The 18,870-nt window shown below is 49.3% G+C and overlaps 1 protein-coding gene across 3 annotated transcripts; it reads left to right on the plus strand.

Moving 5' to 3' along the window:
* Window positions 1–2,311: 2,311 nt before the first annotated feature.
* On the plus strand, window positions 2,312–9,594 carry TMEM72 (transmembrane protein 72). Of its 3 annotated transcripts, XM_083844613.1 has the most exons (6): window positions 2,478–2,723; window positions 6,049–6,115; window positions 6,517–6,588; window positions 7,286–7,425; window positions 7,602–7,814; window positions 8,129–9,594. In XM_083844613.1, exons 1-6 carry the CDS (start codon window positions 2,654–2,656, stop codon window positions 8,335–8,337), a joined length of 771 nt encoding a protein of 256 aa, XP_083700739.1. In that variant the 5' UTR covers window positions 2,478–2,653; the 3' UTR covers window positions 8,338–9,594. The 3 variants fall into 3 exon arrangements, with proteins under 3 accessions (XP_083700741.1, XP_083700740.1, XP_083700739.1); XM_083844615.1 differs by having other exon boundaries at window positions 2,312–2,723; window positions 7,602–9,594; XM_083844614.1 differs by lacking the exon at window positions 6,517–6,588 and having other exon boundaries at window positions 2,470–2,723; window positions 7,602–9,594.
* The last annotated feature ends 9,276 nt before the right edge of the window (window positions 9,595–18,870 follow it).

Raw genomic sequence — 18,870 nt, forward strand, 5'->3', positions numbered from 1 at the left:
GCCGATGGCACAGACGCTGCACGGTGGCCTTGACCACAGAACGGCTGTGGTGGCCGTGCCACTGCTGAATTTCTAAAGTGAAGTGTGGGGTGGGAGAGATGAAGGTGGGGACTAACATTGCTATGAAACCCTGACATAAAACCCTCTAGCTCAACCCATACATCACTGGGAGCAGCCTGTAAATGTGAATCCTGGCTGGCAGCCAGTGTGCAAATGGCAAGCCTCTGTGCAAAGAAAGTGGCTTAATGTGCAGTGGGGACCACTGCTATCAAGCCTCCTAGAACAGGCTGTGCTGGTGCATAGGCTTTGCACTGTTGGTTACAGGTTATTAATCCCCTGTAAGGTCATAAGTTCTTGGTCCTCTTCCGACTGCATAAACTTATTCCTAAAAGCCTCACAGAAAAACCCCCAAATGGCTCACAGCTTCACAGAGGGTATCATCTCCCCACTGGAAAGGAGGCAGAATGACAGGAGACCCCTCTACTGATAAAGGTCAGGTTCATGTGAGGTTGCTTCATAGGAGCACTAGCCAAAAAATTCCTAAATGGAGGGAAGGAACTGCTAGAGGAGAGTTGGCGCAAAGCCACCTGAGGATGCCTGTCCTGCTCATGCCATGCCCCTTCCTGGGCACTCGAGTGAAAGAAGCACTAGTGCACCCCTGAATAGCGAGTGGAGAATTCACCCAGACCAGGGGACTCCTCAGGCAGGGGACAAGGACCCTCAGGAAGGCTAATTAAGCCAAATCCCATGACATAGGTTGGGCAAGAGCTAAGGGAATGATGGAAGGCTTAAATTGTTAATGTATTAATCTGCCTCTCCCAAATGGATTCTGTTCCTCCATTACCACCCCGCCCACAAATTTGCATTTATTTTAAACCCTGGGGCTTGTTCTTGGCAAGAAAGGAAACCTTGCTGTCAAGGGCACTCAAAGTCATTTTGTTTTGGGGTGAGACCTCCAGGGTGACCGAGCCCAGTGTGCTCCACCACTGGCACTGGCAGCAGGTCCCCTGCTAGGGGAAGTGCCAGGGACCACAGGCAGGGAGCCCCGCTCTGCAGAGCCGGTGGCTGCTGACACCTCCCAGGGCTGCAGCTTCTTCAAGCCTGGGCTAGCGGCTCTCAGTGATCCCGAAAGACTGCTTGCCTTCCTTTGGTCTATGTATTTAAGTCATTTTCTAGCTTTCGTATTTGTAAACAAACACCTGAAATTCAACACATCGATGTTAAAAAACAAACCAAAACAATAAGAAGACAGCAAAGAATAAGGTACCCAGACAGTTTGCATAGTCTTGGGGTTTTTAAGCCAGCTTGGTGATTTCTGGAGCCGTCGGCAGCAGGAGTGCAGGGGGCATCCCTGGCGGCAGTGGGGAGGGAGCGCGACACCCCAGCGGGGTCTGCTCAGATTCAGGGGGCTGCCCCGCCGGTGTGCCCTTGTTCTGTCCATCCCTCTTGAAAAGGAAGTGCAGGCACACCACCGAGTCATCAGCTGTGAAATCCCTAAAGCCCTGCTTCCTTCAGATAGGCGCCATGGTGCGGGCAGAGGGGAGGAAAGGGGAACACCTGCGTGCGGGGCTGGTGCTGAGTCCGCACGGGCAGAAGGTAGGGCGAGGGCAGGGGCTGCAGTGACTGGCCCTGCAGGTGGACTCATTGCCCTGTGAGCCCACAGCCCTGCAGGAACCAGACGTATGTGCTGCCCACAGGGGCCGGGCTGATCTTTCTATGGAGCAAGGGTCTGGAGCAGGCCAGCACTGGCCCATCTCAGCCTCTGTGCCAAGGGCTGCCCCTCTCCAGAGGCTCTGTGTCCTGAAGAGGCAAGCCACGGACCCCTGACCCTACTAAAGCCAAAACAAAGAGGCCAGAGTGTAGATGCACAGCCCTCCTCCTCTGCCCCCACTCCACGTGTCAGGACACTCGTGGGACCCCACTGCAAATGGCTGTGGTGCTGCTGAACGGCTGGGTGACTGCAGTACAGAAATAATGAGGTTCCCAAAAAGACAAAAACACACCTCTCCTGCCATGGCCAGCCTGGCTCTATAGGACCCTTGGGAACAGGTCTGACCTCCTCGTTCCTGTGGTTGCACATCTGCCTTGACACAGCACCTCTCACAGGCTGGCAAGCAGCAATCACGGCAGGGGTGTCAGCAGCAGGAGGCAGCGGTTGATCAGCAGCAGGAGGCACCCCTGGGAGCCCCACGATCTGCCAGGAACCTGCTGCTCTTTTGCCAAAAGCAAGCACCGCCATCCTCACAAACGGTTAACCTGCTGGGAGCCGCACAGCACTAATGACTTCACATGCATGTAATCAGCTTGGGCTTCCAGAGCTGCTGCCTCCAAGCAGGAAAGGCCACGCGTGCACCCCGGGTGCAAATGCTCCCAAAGCCGCACCCCCCCCTTACCAATCATTAATCATCCCCAGGCCAGCAACCCCAGCAAGCGAGGAGGAAAAGTGTCCGCAGCCCTGGAAGCAGAGCTGACCGGTTCCCAGCGGTGGCAGCTTGCTCTCCCCCGGGAGGCCCCGTGGAGGTGCCTGGTCCTTCGCAAAGGTCACCCTGCCCCGTGCACGGGAGGCTCTGCCTGCAGCTGGGTGCCGCACACGGCAGGAGGTCTGAGGAGGGAGCTTCTGCCTGGCCGGCATCGCCGCCTTCATCTCCCCACCATGCGGCACGAGGCGTTTTGGAGTGCCCTGGAGTACGCCTGCCGATTGCTGGGCATCTCCACCGCAGCAGGTAGGAGCAAGCTCTCTTTTTCTTTGCCGCCTTTTAAGGCACAGAGTAAGCGTCACGACAAGCTAAAGCGCAAATTGGAAAGAAAACTAAATGGTATGCTTGTAAAAGAGGCGGGGGGACAAGCATGATGTGAGTGGGACTGAAAAGCAAAATACCCAGGGCTGCGCAAACCGGGCAGGCTGCTCTGTGGGAGTCAAAAATGCAGGGGGAGCTCCTTGTGCTGGGATTTCTTCTGTGCCCGGGGCCAGGCAGGACGGAGAGGTCCCAGCCTTGGTGGCACAGCCCCTGCCCTCTCTTGCCAGGCTCAGGAAGCAGCTGGGGTCACAGCAGCGGTGCCAGCATCACCAGCTCACCCACCCATCTGGATGGGGTGAATGGGCAGGGCAGAGGCTACAGCCACCCGGTGTGCTCAGGGGCTCGCTGGCACCGCAGCTGACTCGCTGTCACGGGGCAGGGCAGGCAGCGCTCTCTGCCTCAGTTTCCCCATCAGCAAAGCAGGGATCAAAGGGTTTGGTTTGCCTCGAGGGTGGCAGTGTGAGCCAGAGCTTCCTGATGAGAGGTGTCTGGGGTGCCTGTGTCAGACCCTGGGAATTTCAGATTTCAGACAGCGCAGGGTAGGTCACAGCAGGCCCTCCTACCATGGCATTTCCTTTATCAACTGCAGACACTTTGCTCAAGTCAGGGGCCAAGTAGAAAGCACAAAGGTCTGCTGAAGAGAGCACAGGTCCCCAAGGACAGCCGAAGCCCAGCTGGAACGCTGGAGGCTGTGCTCTGCAGTGTACTTTGGAGGACTGATAACAGGCTGAGGTTTGAGTCCCGGAGTTTGTACAAACGCCCAGCAGATAAGTGCACATCACGATGAGGCTGCAACAGATAGGAGCCGGGACACAACTTTAACCAGCAAATGCAAATCTCTCCGTCCCCATCCCCCTCTGGCCCACATGAGCCCCATGCTGGTCATATTCGCTCTTAAAGCTCCTGAGAGAAAACATGAGCTTGCTGCTATGGGAAAACTAAAGCTAGAACATAAAAATTGAAAGTAGCTTACAATTTGGAGGTATCTTAATGGAATGTAATCTCTCTCGTCTGCTTGATCTCTTTTCCTCACTGTGCATCATCTACATCTCTTTCTGTAGTTCTTGTTGAAATGAGCAGTGCAGTCCCCTCTCAGCTGAGCATCCCCGAGCACAGACATCACACACCACAGAGTACAGCTGGTCTCTGTACTTTTCCATATCTCCACTCTGATGCATTCCCAGTACCACCTGGTTTTCCCAAAAGGCCAGCAAAGGAATGGGAGGTGCCTGTGTTTTATTTCTCTGTCTGTCTCAAGGGGGTAAGAAAACAGCTTGATGCAGTGTTTAGTGCCTGATGAGGTGCATGAGGTTTTTGCATGAAATGGAAACCATGCAGAAAAGAATCCCACAGGCTTTGCTGGAATAAAAATATTAAAGGGAGAGGAGAGTGCATCAGCCTCACTAATTGATCCTGAGAAGGCCTGGCCAACTCCATAAGCTGCTTGCAAACACAGAAGGTTGCCCACAAAATGTAAACCCCACCTTCCCACAGGACCCTGGAGTGCAATGGGGCTTGTTGTGTGGGACGCATCAGACAGTCCTGCTGTCCATGGCTAGTTAGTGAGGAATAATCAAACAGCCCCACAAATCCCTGCCATGTTTGGGGCATATCTGTAATTCAGAGATTTTAGGCCTTGTGATTTCTATGTGTAGGGAGAGAGTCCGTACTTATTTCTTAATTCTCAGCCTTTCAACCATTTAATTCCTAATCATGTGCCTTCAGCCACATGGTTTGGAGAAGATCCAAATCAAGGCAGCAACGAGCCCAAACAAGCACCTTGGAAACAACCCTTTGCTTTTCCAGATACTTCACCCAAAGAGCTTTGAGGATAAAGCATAAGCTGTGCAAAATCAGGAAACCTCCCCAGGCAGGGCAGGGACTCTAGCACAACAGCCAAGCTGTTGAATTCTGCGTTCGTCTGTAGGGAAGGAATGAATGGATGAATTCTGCATTTGTAGGGGAGAGTATAAAGAAGGCTCCTCAATCACAGGGTAGCGAAGGACAATTCTTTGCATATAGGATTGCACAGCTTGGTCCCTTCACAGCTCTCCAATGAGGCTGATTTCCCCCGCCTCTGCTCGGGGCTGGAGAGGCAGCCACTGAGGAGGAGGGCGGCACATGGGTCCCGTGTGTCCCCCTGGCAGATCGGGGACCAGCAGCTGCCGGTGACACAGCAGGAACCAACAGGATGACAGCATCCTTGTGGGGCTTTGCTTGGCTGGGCCAGAAGCACTGTGTGCTCAGGCACAGACCCTTGGCATTGACCAACCCCGTGGGTGTGAGGGACCCAGCATCACAGGCACCTGCCTCCCCACTTGTGAGCCTGGCCCCCTTCTCCGTGTGGGGCAAAGCCACAGCTCGGACAGCCAAAGCCAACCGGCTCCTCAGGCCATGGCAAGTGTGCATTAAACAGGATCAGTGGTGAACCAGTTTTCTGCAGCTGATGCGAGGCACTTCATTCCTGTGCCATTTTGGAAATACTCCTGAAGGATCTTGAAGGAAAGCTTCCATCCCATAAAGCTATTGGCCCCTAATGGCCAGTCCAGGGAAGATTTTAGCCTCACTAATACTCTTAATCACCCTTAAAATGACTCCCCTGTGTGCTGTGCTGGCTGGGGCACTGAGGGGATGTTCATTCCTCGTTTTTAATCTGCCTGCTCCTGTTATAGCTTTTTCTGTTTGCCTAGCAAAGGATTTTAATGCCATGGCTACGGCCTTTCGTGAATGCAGCTGGCACGTTTCCCCCGACCTGCTGCTGCCCTACAGCCACATGTGGGGTGCAGCAGGAGAAGTGGGGTGCAGGAGTGGTGGGCATGGTGGGGACCTGGGCAGAGATTTCCCCAGCCTAGGAGAAGCGTGGCGATGAGGGGCAGGGATGGATGGGGCGGTGGGAGAGAAGTCCCATGGCAGCTGTGCTTGAGCAGGGGGTGGGAGGGATGCAGGACACCGTTGCTCACCTCTTGTAGCTGCCAAAATCTGGTATCCTCAGAGCACCTCTCCCCAGCCCACGCAGCCGCAAGGCTGCTCTGGCAGGGGTGCCGCTGGGCTGGGTTCCTGGGCTGCACGTTGAGGCCAGCACTCGGCTCTGACCCCGGGGTTCGTGTGTCAGCGTGAGTCACCGGCGCTGCAGAGCAGGAGCAGCCGTGCTGGCAGCCGCAGAAATCGGGGCATGGATGCTGGCAGCTGGCGGGGCACCGGAGTCAGGAACTGAGCCTGCACTCAGCATCTTTCCTGCCTTCTCTTCTAGTGCTGATCGGCGTGGGGGTAGAAACTCTGCAACGAGGGCAGTTCAAAAGCCTGGCTTTCTATCTGCTGTGAGTATTTTTGCCCTTCTAGTCAGAGCTGGTAGGGGTGACACACTTGGCCCCTCTACATATGCAGCAACAAACTATCCTGGAACAACATCCAAGTCTTTGGGGAATCGAGATCTCCTTTGTTAGGTTTCAGAAGAGTAAGCTGATCCTGTTAGAGAGAGTGACCTTCTCCACATGCTCCTGCAGACTCAAGCAGGCCAGAGGTGATACTGGCTGCAAGCCGACCCCTCCTGGGTGGAAGGTCTGGGTCTTTCCTCCACAAACCCAGGCAGAGTGTTCAGACCTCAGCACACAGTCTATATTGTGAACTGGGTAGTAAATCCCAGCCCCCTGTGCCCCTTCTGCCATCTGCAGAGCGTGCTCCAGCCCAGCCCTGCCCCCCTGACAGCTCCACCTTTCAGTTTTTCAGGGATTGCAGTCACTGTCTGTGAAGGCTTCTTCTTTATCAGTTTGTTCCTGGAGATGTGTTTCACGTGAGTAGCCTCTGGGCAGTCTTCTCCAGCCTTGGTGGGCCCTCCCTAGGGCAACCCGTCCTTTGCAGGCAGCACCAGACCTAGCCAAGCTGCAAGTACCAAAGGTCCTGCCCCTACTGCCATGGCCAGCACACTCAGGCAGGGGGGAGGTGAGTGGGGACATGTCTGCAGCCAATTAAACTTTTATTTTAACCCAAGCTTGTGCCATAATTTGCTGAGCATTAGCACAACAAACCCTGGTCTGCAGCATCTCCTTAACACGCAGTGTGAACTCCTGCGAGGCACCGGGGTTGAAGAAAGAGCCAGATCCCCAGAGCTCCCTCCCAGAGACAGCACAGAAATTTAAATTAAAATCTAGAAAATATTTATGCACTTCTCAGAGGCCGGGCCCTTCTGCTGTCTTGTAGCATAAACTCAAAAGCCCTGATAGCTAGGAGACAACACCTTACTGCAGCTAGTAGGCACAAGTGTGCCAAGGAGAGGTCACCTGAGATGCTGACCTCTGGCAGATGAAGCCCCTGGCCTCTGCCCACTACAAGGAGGGCTCAGACTTTATTTACCTTCCCTCACCAACACACCGGTTTCCTGGTGAACTAGAGTAAGGGTCTGAACCTTTAGGTGGGTCATGGTTAGGTCCAAATCTTCTTGTCATGCACCTGGTGCCCTATCCCACAAGGACTTCTGTTTCTCTCCCCAGATATGAGCCCGACTCCCTGGCACACGCCTGCTGGAAGCAAGCTAGGCGCCCGGGGAGCTTCCAGAAATTCCTGGGGTACACACTGCTCTCGGTGGCTTGCTTCCTGCATCCCGTCCTCGTCTGGCATGTCACCATACCCGGTGAGGAGCCTGTGCTGGGGTGGGGAGGAGTGCAGATGGAGGAGGAACATGGTCTGTTGGGGACAGTGGACCAGAGATGGTGGGGATGTGTGGGATGCTGAGCTAGCAGGACCAAACACTGCTTGGCTCGCACTTGGCCTTGGGCCAGCCCTCAGCCACCGTGCCCTTCTCCCCAGGCTCCATGCTGGTGCTCACCGCCCTGGCCTACTTCCTGCTGAGCAAGAGGAGAAAGAGCCCAGAGCACAAAGAGGCACATCCCCAGGCGGGCCAATATGTGGATCCTACAGCCACTACAGCAGCCTCGACCATCGCTGGTGATACCGAGCAGACATACACGTTTCACGGAGCCCAGAGGGAGCAGCACCGCTCGCTGCTGGGACACATGAAGAGCATCCTGAAGGGCAGCAAGGACAGGAGCCTGCCACCAGCAGCCCCTGCCCAACCAGAGGCCCTGCCAGCTCCTCGCAAGCAAGTGCACTTCCAGGAGAAGGTGGTGCAGATCATCCCCTCTGTCAGTGAGAGCCTGGATGACATGGAGAGCGAGGCTGAGGAGACCACATCAGACACAGCACCTATCCTCACCCCTCCTGATGCCCCTGTTGTCCTCACTCCCCTCAGCTCCACAGGCCTGTTTTGAGGGCTCACCAGCAGCAAGGACGGGGCAGACACACTTCTCCTGGTGCTGGTGTCCCTCCTTGGTCAGCTGAAGGACCTTGTGCCATGGGCAGCGCTGCCGTGCAGGCCAGATCACCACAGGCACCCCCATGGGCCAACCCTGCAGCCACTGAGGAGACAAGGGGTAAGGGAGTGCAGCACCCACACTCCGGCATGGAGGGGTGGTCCTCCCTGCTCCCCTGCCTTCCCTGCCATGGCTGTGCCACCCCTCCTGCAAGGGGCTGCAGGACGAAGTAGTCCTGCATCTGGTGATGGGCCCGTGGTGGTTCCCAGCCCCAGTGACACCATGCCAGGGGACAGGCCATGGGCTTGCAGGGGACAGTAAGGTTTCTCCACCCAGGGAATCTCTCTCCGTGGACTTATGCACGGCTCACCTCTGTGTTACAGCACTACACGCCACAGCACAGCAGCAGCTCCTGGCTAACACCACAGCCCCAGCATCTGCCTGTCTCAAGGCAGCAAGAGGTAGCACCATCCTCCCAGAGCAGCCTCTGCGAAGGGCAGTTGTCTTCTGCCTGTCCTCACTGTGCTTGGAGAAGCTCAGGGAAACTTGGAGGCACACCTGGGGCTAGCACCTGCTAAGTGTCCTCCCCCGAGACACGCTCTGGGCCCACCAGGGATATCACCCCTGGCCCTGGGGACACCTGCATGGGGCTTCCTGGTGTCCTCTGCCCAGACAGCACTTGTGAGTTTGAAGAGCTTCAGTATGCTGTAGCAGCTCAAGTTACAAGGTTCAGCACTGTGTTGTTGGCACAGCAGACTGTGTGCAATTCCCTGTGCATGTTAATTATGGGCCCCAGAGAGCAAAGGTAATAATAAAGTGACAATGCTGCTGCACCGGTCCCCTCTACACCAGCTCTTCCCTGAACTCTTCACCTCTGCCTTAATCCTCCCATATTTTCTGCCCTTTGAGCACCATTTACCTATCATCAGGCATTTCTCTCCTGCTCAACCCATCAGGCAGGACCTGTCACCTCTCCAGGGTGCTCCCATTGCAGCATGGGGGCAGCCAAAACAGGGCTCCTGTCTCTTCTCCTTGCCCCATGTAGGAAGGGACCCACAATTTAATCTGTGCGTACAGATACACTCACCAAGACCATCCCATCAGCATCAGGCAATTCTCTTGGCTGCACGTGGAGAGGAACTCAGGCAACTGGGATTGCTTGGGCATGGGATGTGAGGCCACGTTGTCACTTCTGCTGGGACAGAAAACTGTGACTGCTCCGAGCCCAGATACAGAGCGCTGGGGTGAGGGGTGTTTAGGAGGGAAGATCTATGAGACTTGCTTAGACTGTAAGGCAGAAGCCAGCAGGGCTGGATGTTTTTCTTGGAAATACATTACTTTTTAAATGTTCAGCTCTCTGAGTCACAATCAACATATCCACTTAGGAAAGCAATGTATTTTGAAGGGAAGTGGGAAAATGTGAAGTTACAATTAAAAGGCAAATGATAACCCAGTGCTACATTTTAATAAATTCTGATCAAGTTGCTCCTGATTTGGGAGACAGATGGGGTAGAAGGCAGAAGATACTGACTCATAATCTTTGCCTGCCTGTGTTTGATAATGAGACTCTGTCCTCAACAGCAGCTTATGAATGGTATCATGCACTCATTTGTTCCTACAGCCAGACATGAACAAAATACTTGTTGTATCACCGACATTTGAAATGCTAGCTGCTATCAATCTGTTCTATACATGATGCACAGATTAGAGACCTCCTCCTTCCAGCTGCACAAATTAACCCTCCACCCCAAAATTGCATGCTAGGGAAGAGTCACGTACACATCCGCCTTCATGGACGTTTAGTCTCCTCCTGCACCTGCAAAGCTGTCTCCAGAAAATTGCACCAATTCACAGCCTAACGCCGCACCACTGATAACAGCAGGCCCAGGACCTATCCACAGCTCCACCCTCAAGCTAGTGTATTCAACACATGAAGAAATAAAAATCAAGATGTTTTCTTTCAAAGCAGGTGGTCAAACAACATACCTGCACCAGCAAAGGTCCCAAGCCAGCCATGCTAACAGGGCACCAATCCTTGCCTGCTCTGCCCCAGGAGGCTGTGCTCAGAGCTGGCTCTCCAACTCGATCACACATCTACACCCACTCTCATTAGCAGGCTCCGCTTCCTGCATCATCCAAGGCTCCTCTTTGAACATTGCGTAACTAATTATATAAGCAGAGGCATGGGTTATCAAAAAGGCAGAGCTCCTCAGAGATCAACCAATCTGCTGACGAGGGAAAGATCACATTTATGCCACTGCCTCTTTAGCCCCGAGCAAAGCACCGGGGCAGCCTGGGTGCGGACAGCCTCTCTGCAGCCAAATTTCATCCATCAGCCCTTACCCAACCAGTCCCACACTTCAGACCTGTGGGGCAGCGGGGGCAGCTGGCCAGGGGAGCAGCAATGGGGTGAGAGTGCCTGTGGCACCCTGAAGTGTGTGTGGGGGGCAAATTTCATTGTGCTGTGAAATGCATATGTAGAGTTCGCAATCTCTAGCATCTGCAGGAGCAGGCACTTTGGTGTTTAGGATTGTCTTTGGAAAGCCAGCTGTAGGCTTCCCTTGGAAGTGGGGCTGGAGGGGGAGCTGCCAGTGAGCCAGTTGTTCAGCCTTACTGGGGACAACCCTGGGCAGGGTCCTCTTTTCCTATCCCACCACCCTGGCTGCTTTTCTTGCCTGTTCCCTTGTGTTGGCCTGGCTCTTCTCCAACCCCACAGCTAGCTGCTCTAGGACAGAAAGGCTGGAAAAATGCTGCTCATTTCTTCAGTGTTAAATTGCCCATTAGTTAAGGTCCACCTTTGTCTCACCCTGGAGAGGTAGCTCCAGGGTAGCACTGGAGACAGGGTGATCCTTCAAAGGCAACCAAGCTGTGGTCCAAAGCAGCACTGAAGGATGCACTCCCACCCTGTGGGCTGAGCTTCTGCCCTAGGTCACCCTGTCTGTGCATCCCCAGCTCTGTTCCCCACCACCCATCCCACCCCGGGTGCTATCTGCCAGCTCCATCAGCTGACAGACCTCGTTAGCCCAGGGGAAAAATAATTAGGAAAAAGAAAGCAGGTTGCTGTCTTCTGAGGTAATGAGCCAAATAAATCCATGGAAAGAAGGGCCAGCCACAAAATGAAGGGGACAGGGGATAAGAGCACCCCTTTCAAAAGCAGCAGACTGTTAGAGCAGCTCAGCTGCTCAAAGAAATGCAGCCTCAGACGTTCCTTAAAATCCCAGTGCAGAGGAAATGCCTAGCCTCAGGGGGTGTTGGATTACTTTGCAGAGGGCTCAGAGATTATTTGCTAAATTGTTTGCTTCTCTGTTGGACCCTCTCCCTATGTCTTCCTCTGAGTGGCACCCCAGGGGCTCCTGAAAGCACCAGAGGGAGCTGAGAGCTGGAGGTGGGGGAGAGAACTCTATGCAAAACTTGTGTAAAGGCAGGGTAATTGCAAGAAAACAAAGAGGAAGAACTTGACACCATTAACCATGCAGGGCAGTGATACCTGAATTTGAGCTGCCTGAACTGTAGGTCCACGCACCACATGAACATGATTTTTGCATGCATTGTAGTTGGTTCATGATGCAGCTAATCCACTGCAATTAACCCCCTGAGTTAGAGTTGACTGTATAGGGCTATAAACTCCTACAGATTCATGTGCTGAAAGGAAACAGGATGAATCATCCAAAAGAAATGCATGTGTAAGGTGACACTCAGAAAGGTAATCCTCACAGAAACCATTTTTTCCAAAGTTTTCTCCAAAGATTTTTCTACATGAGTTAAAATTTTCCTGCTCTGCATGTATATGTGCATTGGAAACACCCCACAGTGCTATTTAACAGCAACACTGGCAGCAGCAAGCACCACTGTTGGCATCAGTGGCATGGGTGGCTCCTGACTCAATACTGATTCATGCCCACATGCAGGAGAGGACCTGTCTCCATTCACTTCCCTGAACCGGGAGCAAATGCTGCATGCTCACATACCTGCAGCCCTACCACGCTTTCTTCAGCCCTGCACCTTCTCCCATCCTATTCAGGAGTTCCTCCCATGGGCTGGGCCGGAATTGCAGGTCCTCTTCTGGCTGGACTCCTGCATTTTGTGCTGTGCAGACACTTACAGGAACCAGAAACCAGGTCCCAAACCTGCCTGGGATTCCTCAGAGCTGTCTGCTCCCTTGTGTGCTTGGCATGGGGTGGGCAACAGCAGGAATCTGGCTGCCGGCTGCTGTATGCCAGCTTGCATACCATGGGTGTGATGACTGCACTTAGGTTATATCCTAGTAAATGATTATGATACCTTTAGGAAACTAAATTCTGAGCAGCTACTCACTCAGCATATGACTCTACTGGGTCCTGTTTTGAGGCTCTGCGTAAAATACCAGGAACCTGGCTTCCCAACCAAGCTCTTTGGATTACACACTAAGAGTCGAGAGAACGGAGTCTATATGGCAGCCCTACCTCTCAAAGGCCGGAATGGGAGTGATGCTTTTTGGTAGCTGAAGGTGTTCAAGCCCTTTGGCAGATCCAGTCCAGAGATACATTGTCTCGGTGTCAAAACCAGAGTAACAACGCCTCCACGTCCCAGGTCTGCATCATCTCCATAATCTAACTGGCAGCCACGAGCTGTTTTGCCTGCACATGTCTACAGTGTCTTCTGCAATGCTCTCAGATGAATATTTTTGGTCCTCTATGCCCTAGAAGAAATAATTTTATGCAAATTAACAGTAATTCTTAAAATTCTAGAAGAAGTTTTTGTTTCTTCCCCCACATCTTTGGAAAGAAAGAGAATACTGACTACATACATAATTTTGCCTTGTTATGAACCTTTTACATTCATTTGCTTGCCTTCTTTAATGGGTTCTTAATGATGTGCTTGGAAATATTATTTCAGGATAGTAGATGATGCAGTTTAGCAGTTATTACCGGTTTACCTAGTTATCTAGTCTCTGACTAGACTATTATGTTTAATAAGTTTTGTAATTATAAACTAAAAATGAATAATTTAAAATCATTTTTTATATTTTCTTATACCATTAATTAAATTAATTCTTTTTGTTGTGAAGAAGAGCATGTCTGAATTGACCAAAAGCACACTCCAAGCCAGTATAACTGCTGGAATAGAGAATTTTTAACTCTTTTAAAGCAGTGAGAAGAACAAAGGAATTAACTATGTAGAGATTAAATTAGTTTACATTTTTTCTTTTGTTTTCAGGCAAAACTCATTCCCTGCTGATGTGCTACAAATCTTGCACCATTAAAGAGTAAGGCTGGCTTTGTGCTAGACTGTGTTACTTCCTTCAGCAGCATGGGAAAATAGAAGTACAAGCAGATTTGCACACACACAAAAAAGAGCTTTTGTGCACAAAACTGAGCTGAAGAAGCTTTTCTGCATTGGCTTTTCTCCCAGCCACACTCAAGAACACTGAGAATTTTCCATAGTGACATTACTTTTTAATTTGATATAGTAGCACTACATTTCCCCTTTTCAAGGTAGGAAGGTTTTGTCTGGGTTATTTATTTCTTCTTTCACTCTCGTGCCTATAAGGCCATTGAGGATACAATCCTCAAAAATGGGAGCAAGGTGCCTCCGAGCCCCATCAGATGGAGGGGCCACATCCCATTTTATGTCACACCGCATAGCTATGTTCCCATGCCACGTGGCAGGAAGCCTAAAGCACAAGGCTTCCAAGGAAGGCGCGGGTGTATTACAACACACAGACCCTCTCCATGCTCCCAGACCTGCTGGGTGAAGCCAGGAGGGCCGGGCAGCGTGGAGTTCTTCCCTGGGCACGTGGGCATATGCCTTCATGCCTTTGTAGCAGCATGGCAGGGGAGCTGGAGCTGGGAGGCCCTTGAGGGGAAGGGTTTGGGAAGGGAATTACACCTTCTAGCCATCCCTTCCTTCAAAAATCCATGCTCAGGCACGAAAGTGAGCTTCAGCTCATCCCTCTCTAGTTAGCTGTTACTCCCTCCCAGCATCTGCTTCTCATGCAAGCATCTGCAAGCTCAGAAGAAATCAGCAGCTGTATAAATGGAAGTCAAAGCATCTTCTACAGCAAAAGAAGTGTTATGTGCTTCACACCAGGACTACATGTGGTGGCTGTGTAAAAAAATGACAATCCTATTGTCAGTATCTCTCATGTCTGAGTTCCACAAGAAGGAAACTGCAAACAAATGCTTGCTGACGGGTTTCGAAATGGAGGAGGCTCTGTTGCTGTCATTACTTGTCCTGGCTCTTACCCAGTAGCAAACTATCTCATTCATGATATCATTACTTTATCATCCCCATGCTAACTTGTTTTATGATTTCTTCACTTCCAACTAATAGTCACAGGCACAAACATTCTCTCATTCAAGCTGTTTCTTTCCAAACCAAAACTTCAAACAAAAACACATCACAGTCCCTCTGCTGATGTGTTTATCAGATAGCTATAAATGCAACTATCTTCAGTTGTTTTAGCCTGATATTACTCATAAGGTTGCTGTTACTCTGCGTCTTGCTTTATAAATAGCTTGCTTAATAATATAAACAGCACTTAAGTGGCACTTTCAACCATGGAAAAACTGGCACAAAATGACGGAATATTTTTTGTTCTATGTCTTGCAGCCACAATGTCTCAAGCCTATTAATTACAGCAGTGCTATTTCCTGAAACAGCAGCGCATGTATGAGTTACCAACAGTGAACATGCATTTTTTAGAAAAGGTACCATGACAGATAATGCAGTACAAATGCCAGGCAAGGCAAAAGCAAACGTACCCCACAAAATTTATACTGCCACAGAAATACTAATGCAGCCACTATGCTGATTCTGCCTTGGGAGGACCAGCTCCTTTCTCATTACTCGCTAAGAGCTGTAAACGACAGCAGTGAAATACCCGCAGTTTGGCTCCAGGTGCCATTCTAGCATTTTCCATGGTTTCTACTCCCGTGTGGCTGACAGCTGTGAAACACTTATACAGACACCTGAGACTGTGTGGAGCTACCATGGAAAAGTTTATTTTTGTTACTCAATAGTTTTATTAGCAAAAGTAATTATTGTAGATATTTCCCCACAAGCAGCTAAGGCAGTAAAGCAACTAAAAAGTGGAAGAAAATTCAGCTTAGGCAATGTCTTAAACGTCTTATGTGAGTGTAACTCCCATGTTACTGGCATTCTGATGAGCAATTCAGATGGCTTTTTTTTTTTTTTTCCCCTCCCTAAAAAGGATATAATCATAGAATCATAGAATAACGTGTGTAGGAAGGGACCTTAAAGCCCATCTAATTCCACCCCCCACCCCTTCCACAAGCAGGGACATCTCCCATCTCCCACTAAATCAGGCTGCTCAAAGCCCCATCCAACCTGGCCTTGAACACTGCCAGAGATGGGGCACCCACAGTTTCTCTGTGCAACCTGTTCCACGGCCTCCCCACACACATACAGTGAAGAAATTCTTCCTTATATCTAATCTAAATCTACGCTCTTTTAGTTTAAAAGGATGATATTTCTCAGGCAAGCCCACTGAAAATTATGAGTTGAATGGGATTAAATCAAAGATAGTCTCAAGTAGAAAATCGTTAACAACAAATTGTAAAAAAGATTTGCAGAGCTCTCATGTAACTGTAACTAGAAATTACAGGATAGATCACATTTCTGAAAACATTCCTTTCTTCTGGCAGTCTCTATGTTTTTAATGCTGTGCTTACTAAGATGAAAGGTATTTTTATTAATACCTTTTTGCCTTTGTTCTATCCTTTAAGGAAAAAAAAAAAAGAAAAAAAAAAGCTAAAATCTTTACGAAACTTTCTTATGAAGCTGAGTAGGTGTGTATATGCTTATATGGCTCAGTCTTTACACAGGACAGCTGTTAAAAAGCTGCACTGAAGCCAAGTAAAATTTCTGTTATAATACACTGTATTTTATATTTTTTGTTTGATCTATCTAATCATGTTTAAAATCTGTTTTTTTCAAAATAGTCATGAGAACCTTTAACAGGACTCTGAGTTCAGAAATCTATACATTTACTCTGTCTCAAATGAGTCACTCACAAATAGATATATATGAAAAGCAGTCAGGAAATAATTTTATGACCAACACGTCAGAAATAATATCTACTACACATGCCTGAAATACAGACAAAAGACCTGACACAACAGGTTGTATCTATTCTATAAGAAAGAATATGTTGACTTGCAGGAGGATACATGGATCAGTAAACAGACTACATGTAACAGACAATAATTAGGACTGAACAGAGTAGAGTAGAGTAGAGTAGAGTAGAGTAGAGTAGAGTAGAATAGAATAGAATAGAATAGAATAGAATAGAATAGAATAGAATAGAATAGAATAGAATAGAATAGAATAAACTTCAGCTAATATAAATCTAAGTCTAATGTAGGTAACACTTCAAATTTCCGCTACTAAAGAAATGGAATTGCTGACGGCTGTTCCCTGAGGAAACTTACCCAAAGTCCAAAGGTATGTTAGTGTTCCTGTTTTAAAACTATGATAATTTCTCAAATATATCTATTTTCCCCCACGTCTACCTGTCTCCACCATGAGGTAAAAAAAGGGCCATGCCAACTGGTGTATGGTCTAGGGAAAGAGACCAGTGGTACGACATTGAAATGTTACTTCTTCAGATCAGCAATCTGATTTAATTGAAGAAATTCCATGACTGAAAGCACTGGGATTGCACCTGGTGCCTTGGTATGCGTGAGCACTTGATAGGACATAAAGGACTATGGTGGACAGCAGAGAAACGGTGGAAAGGCAAGAAAATACATGTGAGGATCATGAAGGCAGAGTAGAAAAGGGTGTGCAGGAAAGCTGAGAAACAGGAAATAGGGGGTTTATGGAAGGCTGAAGAACTGAAAAAGGACAGGTAGGTGAGAAAACATGACAAGACACAAATGAAAAGCAAACATGAGGAACAGGAGGTGCTGAGGGACACACAAGAAAACGGTGAGAGCAGAGGACATTGACAGGACTGTAAGGAGAACTGAAGTACGGAAGAGCAAGGGACAAGGGACAGAGACTGGCTAGGTTAGGAGCTGGCCTCACCTCATAAACAGAGAGAGGTTAAAGGATGGCTTGTTTCATTTATCCCAAGCAGATGTATGGCAACGCATGGTTCAATTTGAAACTCCAAGTTGTGTTGCATAAATTAGCAGTAGTTCCCTCCCCTTCAAAGACCAGAAGGCAGACCGAAAGAAACAAACAAATGGCAAGCATAAGCAAACATGTGGATATATACTAATTAATTATCCCGCATAACTTTTTCATCAGCTTTTTAATTCTGAGATGGTTTGAACACATTGTGCAATACTCCTCTGCTTCTTGCAGCATAGCTGTGTGGTTTCATGGGAGGAACAGCGGGACGATGTGCACCACCTCACAGTGCAGATGTAGATGACTGGATGCGACTCAAAGACAAAGCACACCAGGGTGTGTATGGGAATGGGGCATGTTCATGGCACAATTGCAGCTAATCAGCTTTCCCTCCACGTGTACGGGAGATACCACACCTCTTCATGCTACGATCGTATTTGGAAAAACAAGCTCATCCTAAATGGCCTCCCTATCTATTATGAACAGACCACACAAATGTGCATTGCATAGTGAGAGTCTGCTATTTCATTCTGTGCCACTCCAGTAAATCCACATTGCTTTGGTGGGAAGTATCATGATGATTGTCTGCGATTAGGTGCAGTTACACTACTTCTGACTGTGATTTCCTGGGCAGAAATGCATGTGTGCTTGCTGGGTAGCTGACGCATCATGCATTTGATGTTTCAAAGACAGCAAGCACTCTGGGATTAGCTCAGGAATCATGCCAACCTCTGCACCACATGCTCTTCAGTTCTCCACACAGACTGGCTCAGTAGGGGTTGTACAGATGTACACAAGCACAATGGCCTGTTGCTTGGTAATCCATGTAAAGAAACATAGCATGATTAGAAATGTCTGGGCATAGAGTAGCCTTACCACTAGAGGTAATTCCAAAACATCAGTAATAAAGTAATAAAAAAAAATCTAACCCTCACAACATCAAATTACTAGATACAAGGCTATAAAATTATCTATCAAGTATTCGGAAGTCTAAGAACAATACAAAACCCTATTTGCTCAAAATTCATAACTCATAGTTTGTAAGAGCAGTGGTCACAGCCCCAAGCCTGCTGGGGTTCAACTAGCATCTGGACAATGCTCTCAGACATGGTTTGAGTTTTGAGTGGTCCTGTGTGGAGACAGGAGTTGGATTTGATGATTTTGTGTATCCTGTTCATGGCTCTGAATGCCAGGAGCTGGCTATTCGGCATTGCCTGTAAAAAGGAAAACTATTCAGAATTCTCCTCATAAATGACCTCCCACTTTTCATTCATCTGTTTTCTGTAATGTTCAATACAAACAGTAAACAATTTGCAGACAGCAATGTTCACAAATATTATGGGCACAACTTGTGCCCATAATCTGTTTGCTGCTTTGTCTAAACCAAGAGAAGGTTATCTGCAAACCTAGTCTTCATTATTTACTAATATTTTTGTGAATAAAGTGACCTTTAACAGATAAGGATAAAACACTTAATACCTCCAAACATGATCCAGGAATAAGCTGGTTCAATCAAAATGAATGTACGCAAAGCCAAGGAGAAATCCCAGAGGCAGGTAGGATGTCCGAGGACATCTCAAATAGCAAGAAACCACATGTTTGGGTACTTTCTGTTGATGGATCAACACACTGGTTACTGGGGCCTCAGGTAGTCCCGTGTCTTGCTGCACTCCTCTTCTTTTTCCAAT

Source organism: Anser anser (assembly GCF_964211835.1).
Source record: "Anser anser genome assembly, chromosome: 7".
In the NCBI taxonomy this organism is placed as follows: Eukaryota; Metazoa; Chordata; class Aves; order Anseriformes; family Anatidae; genus Anser; species Anser anser.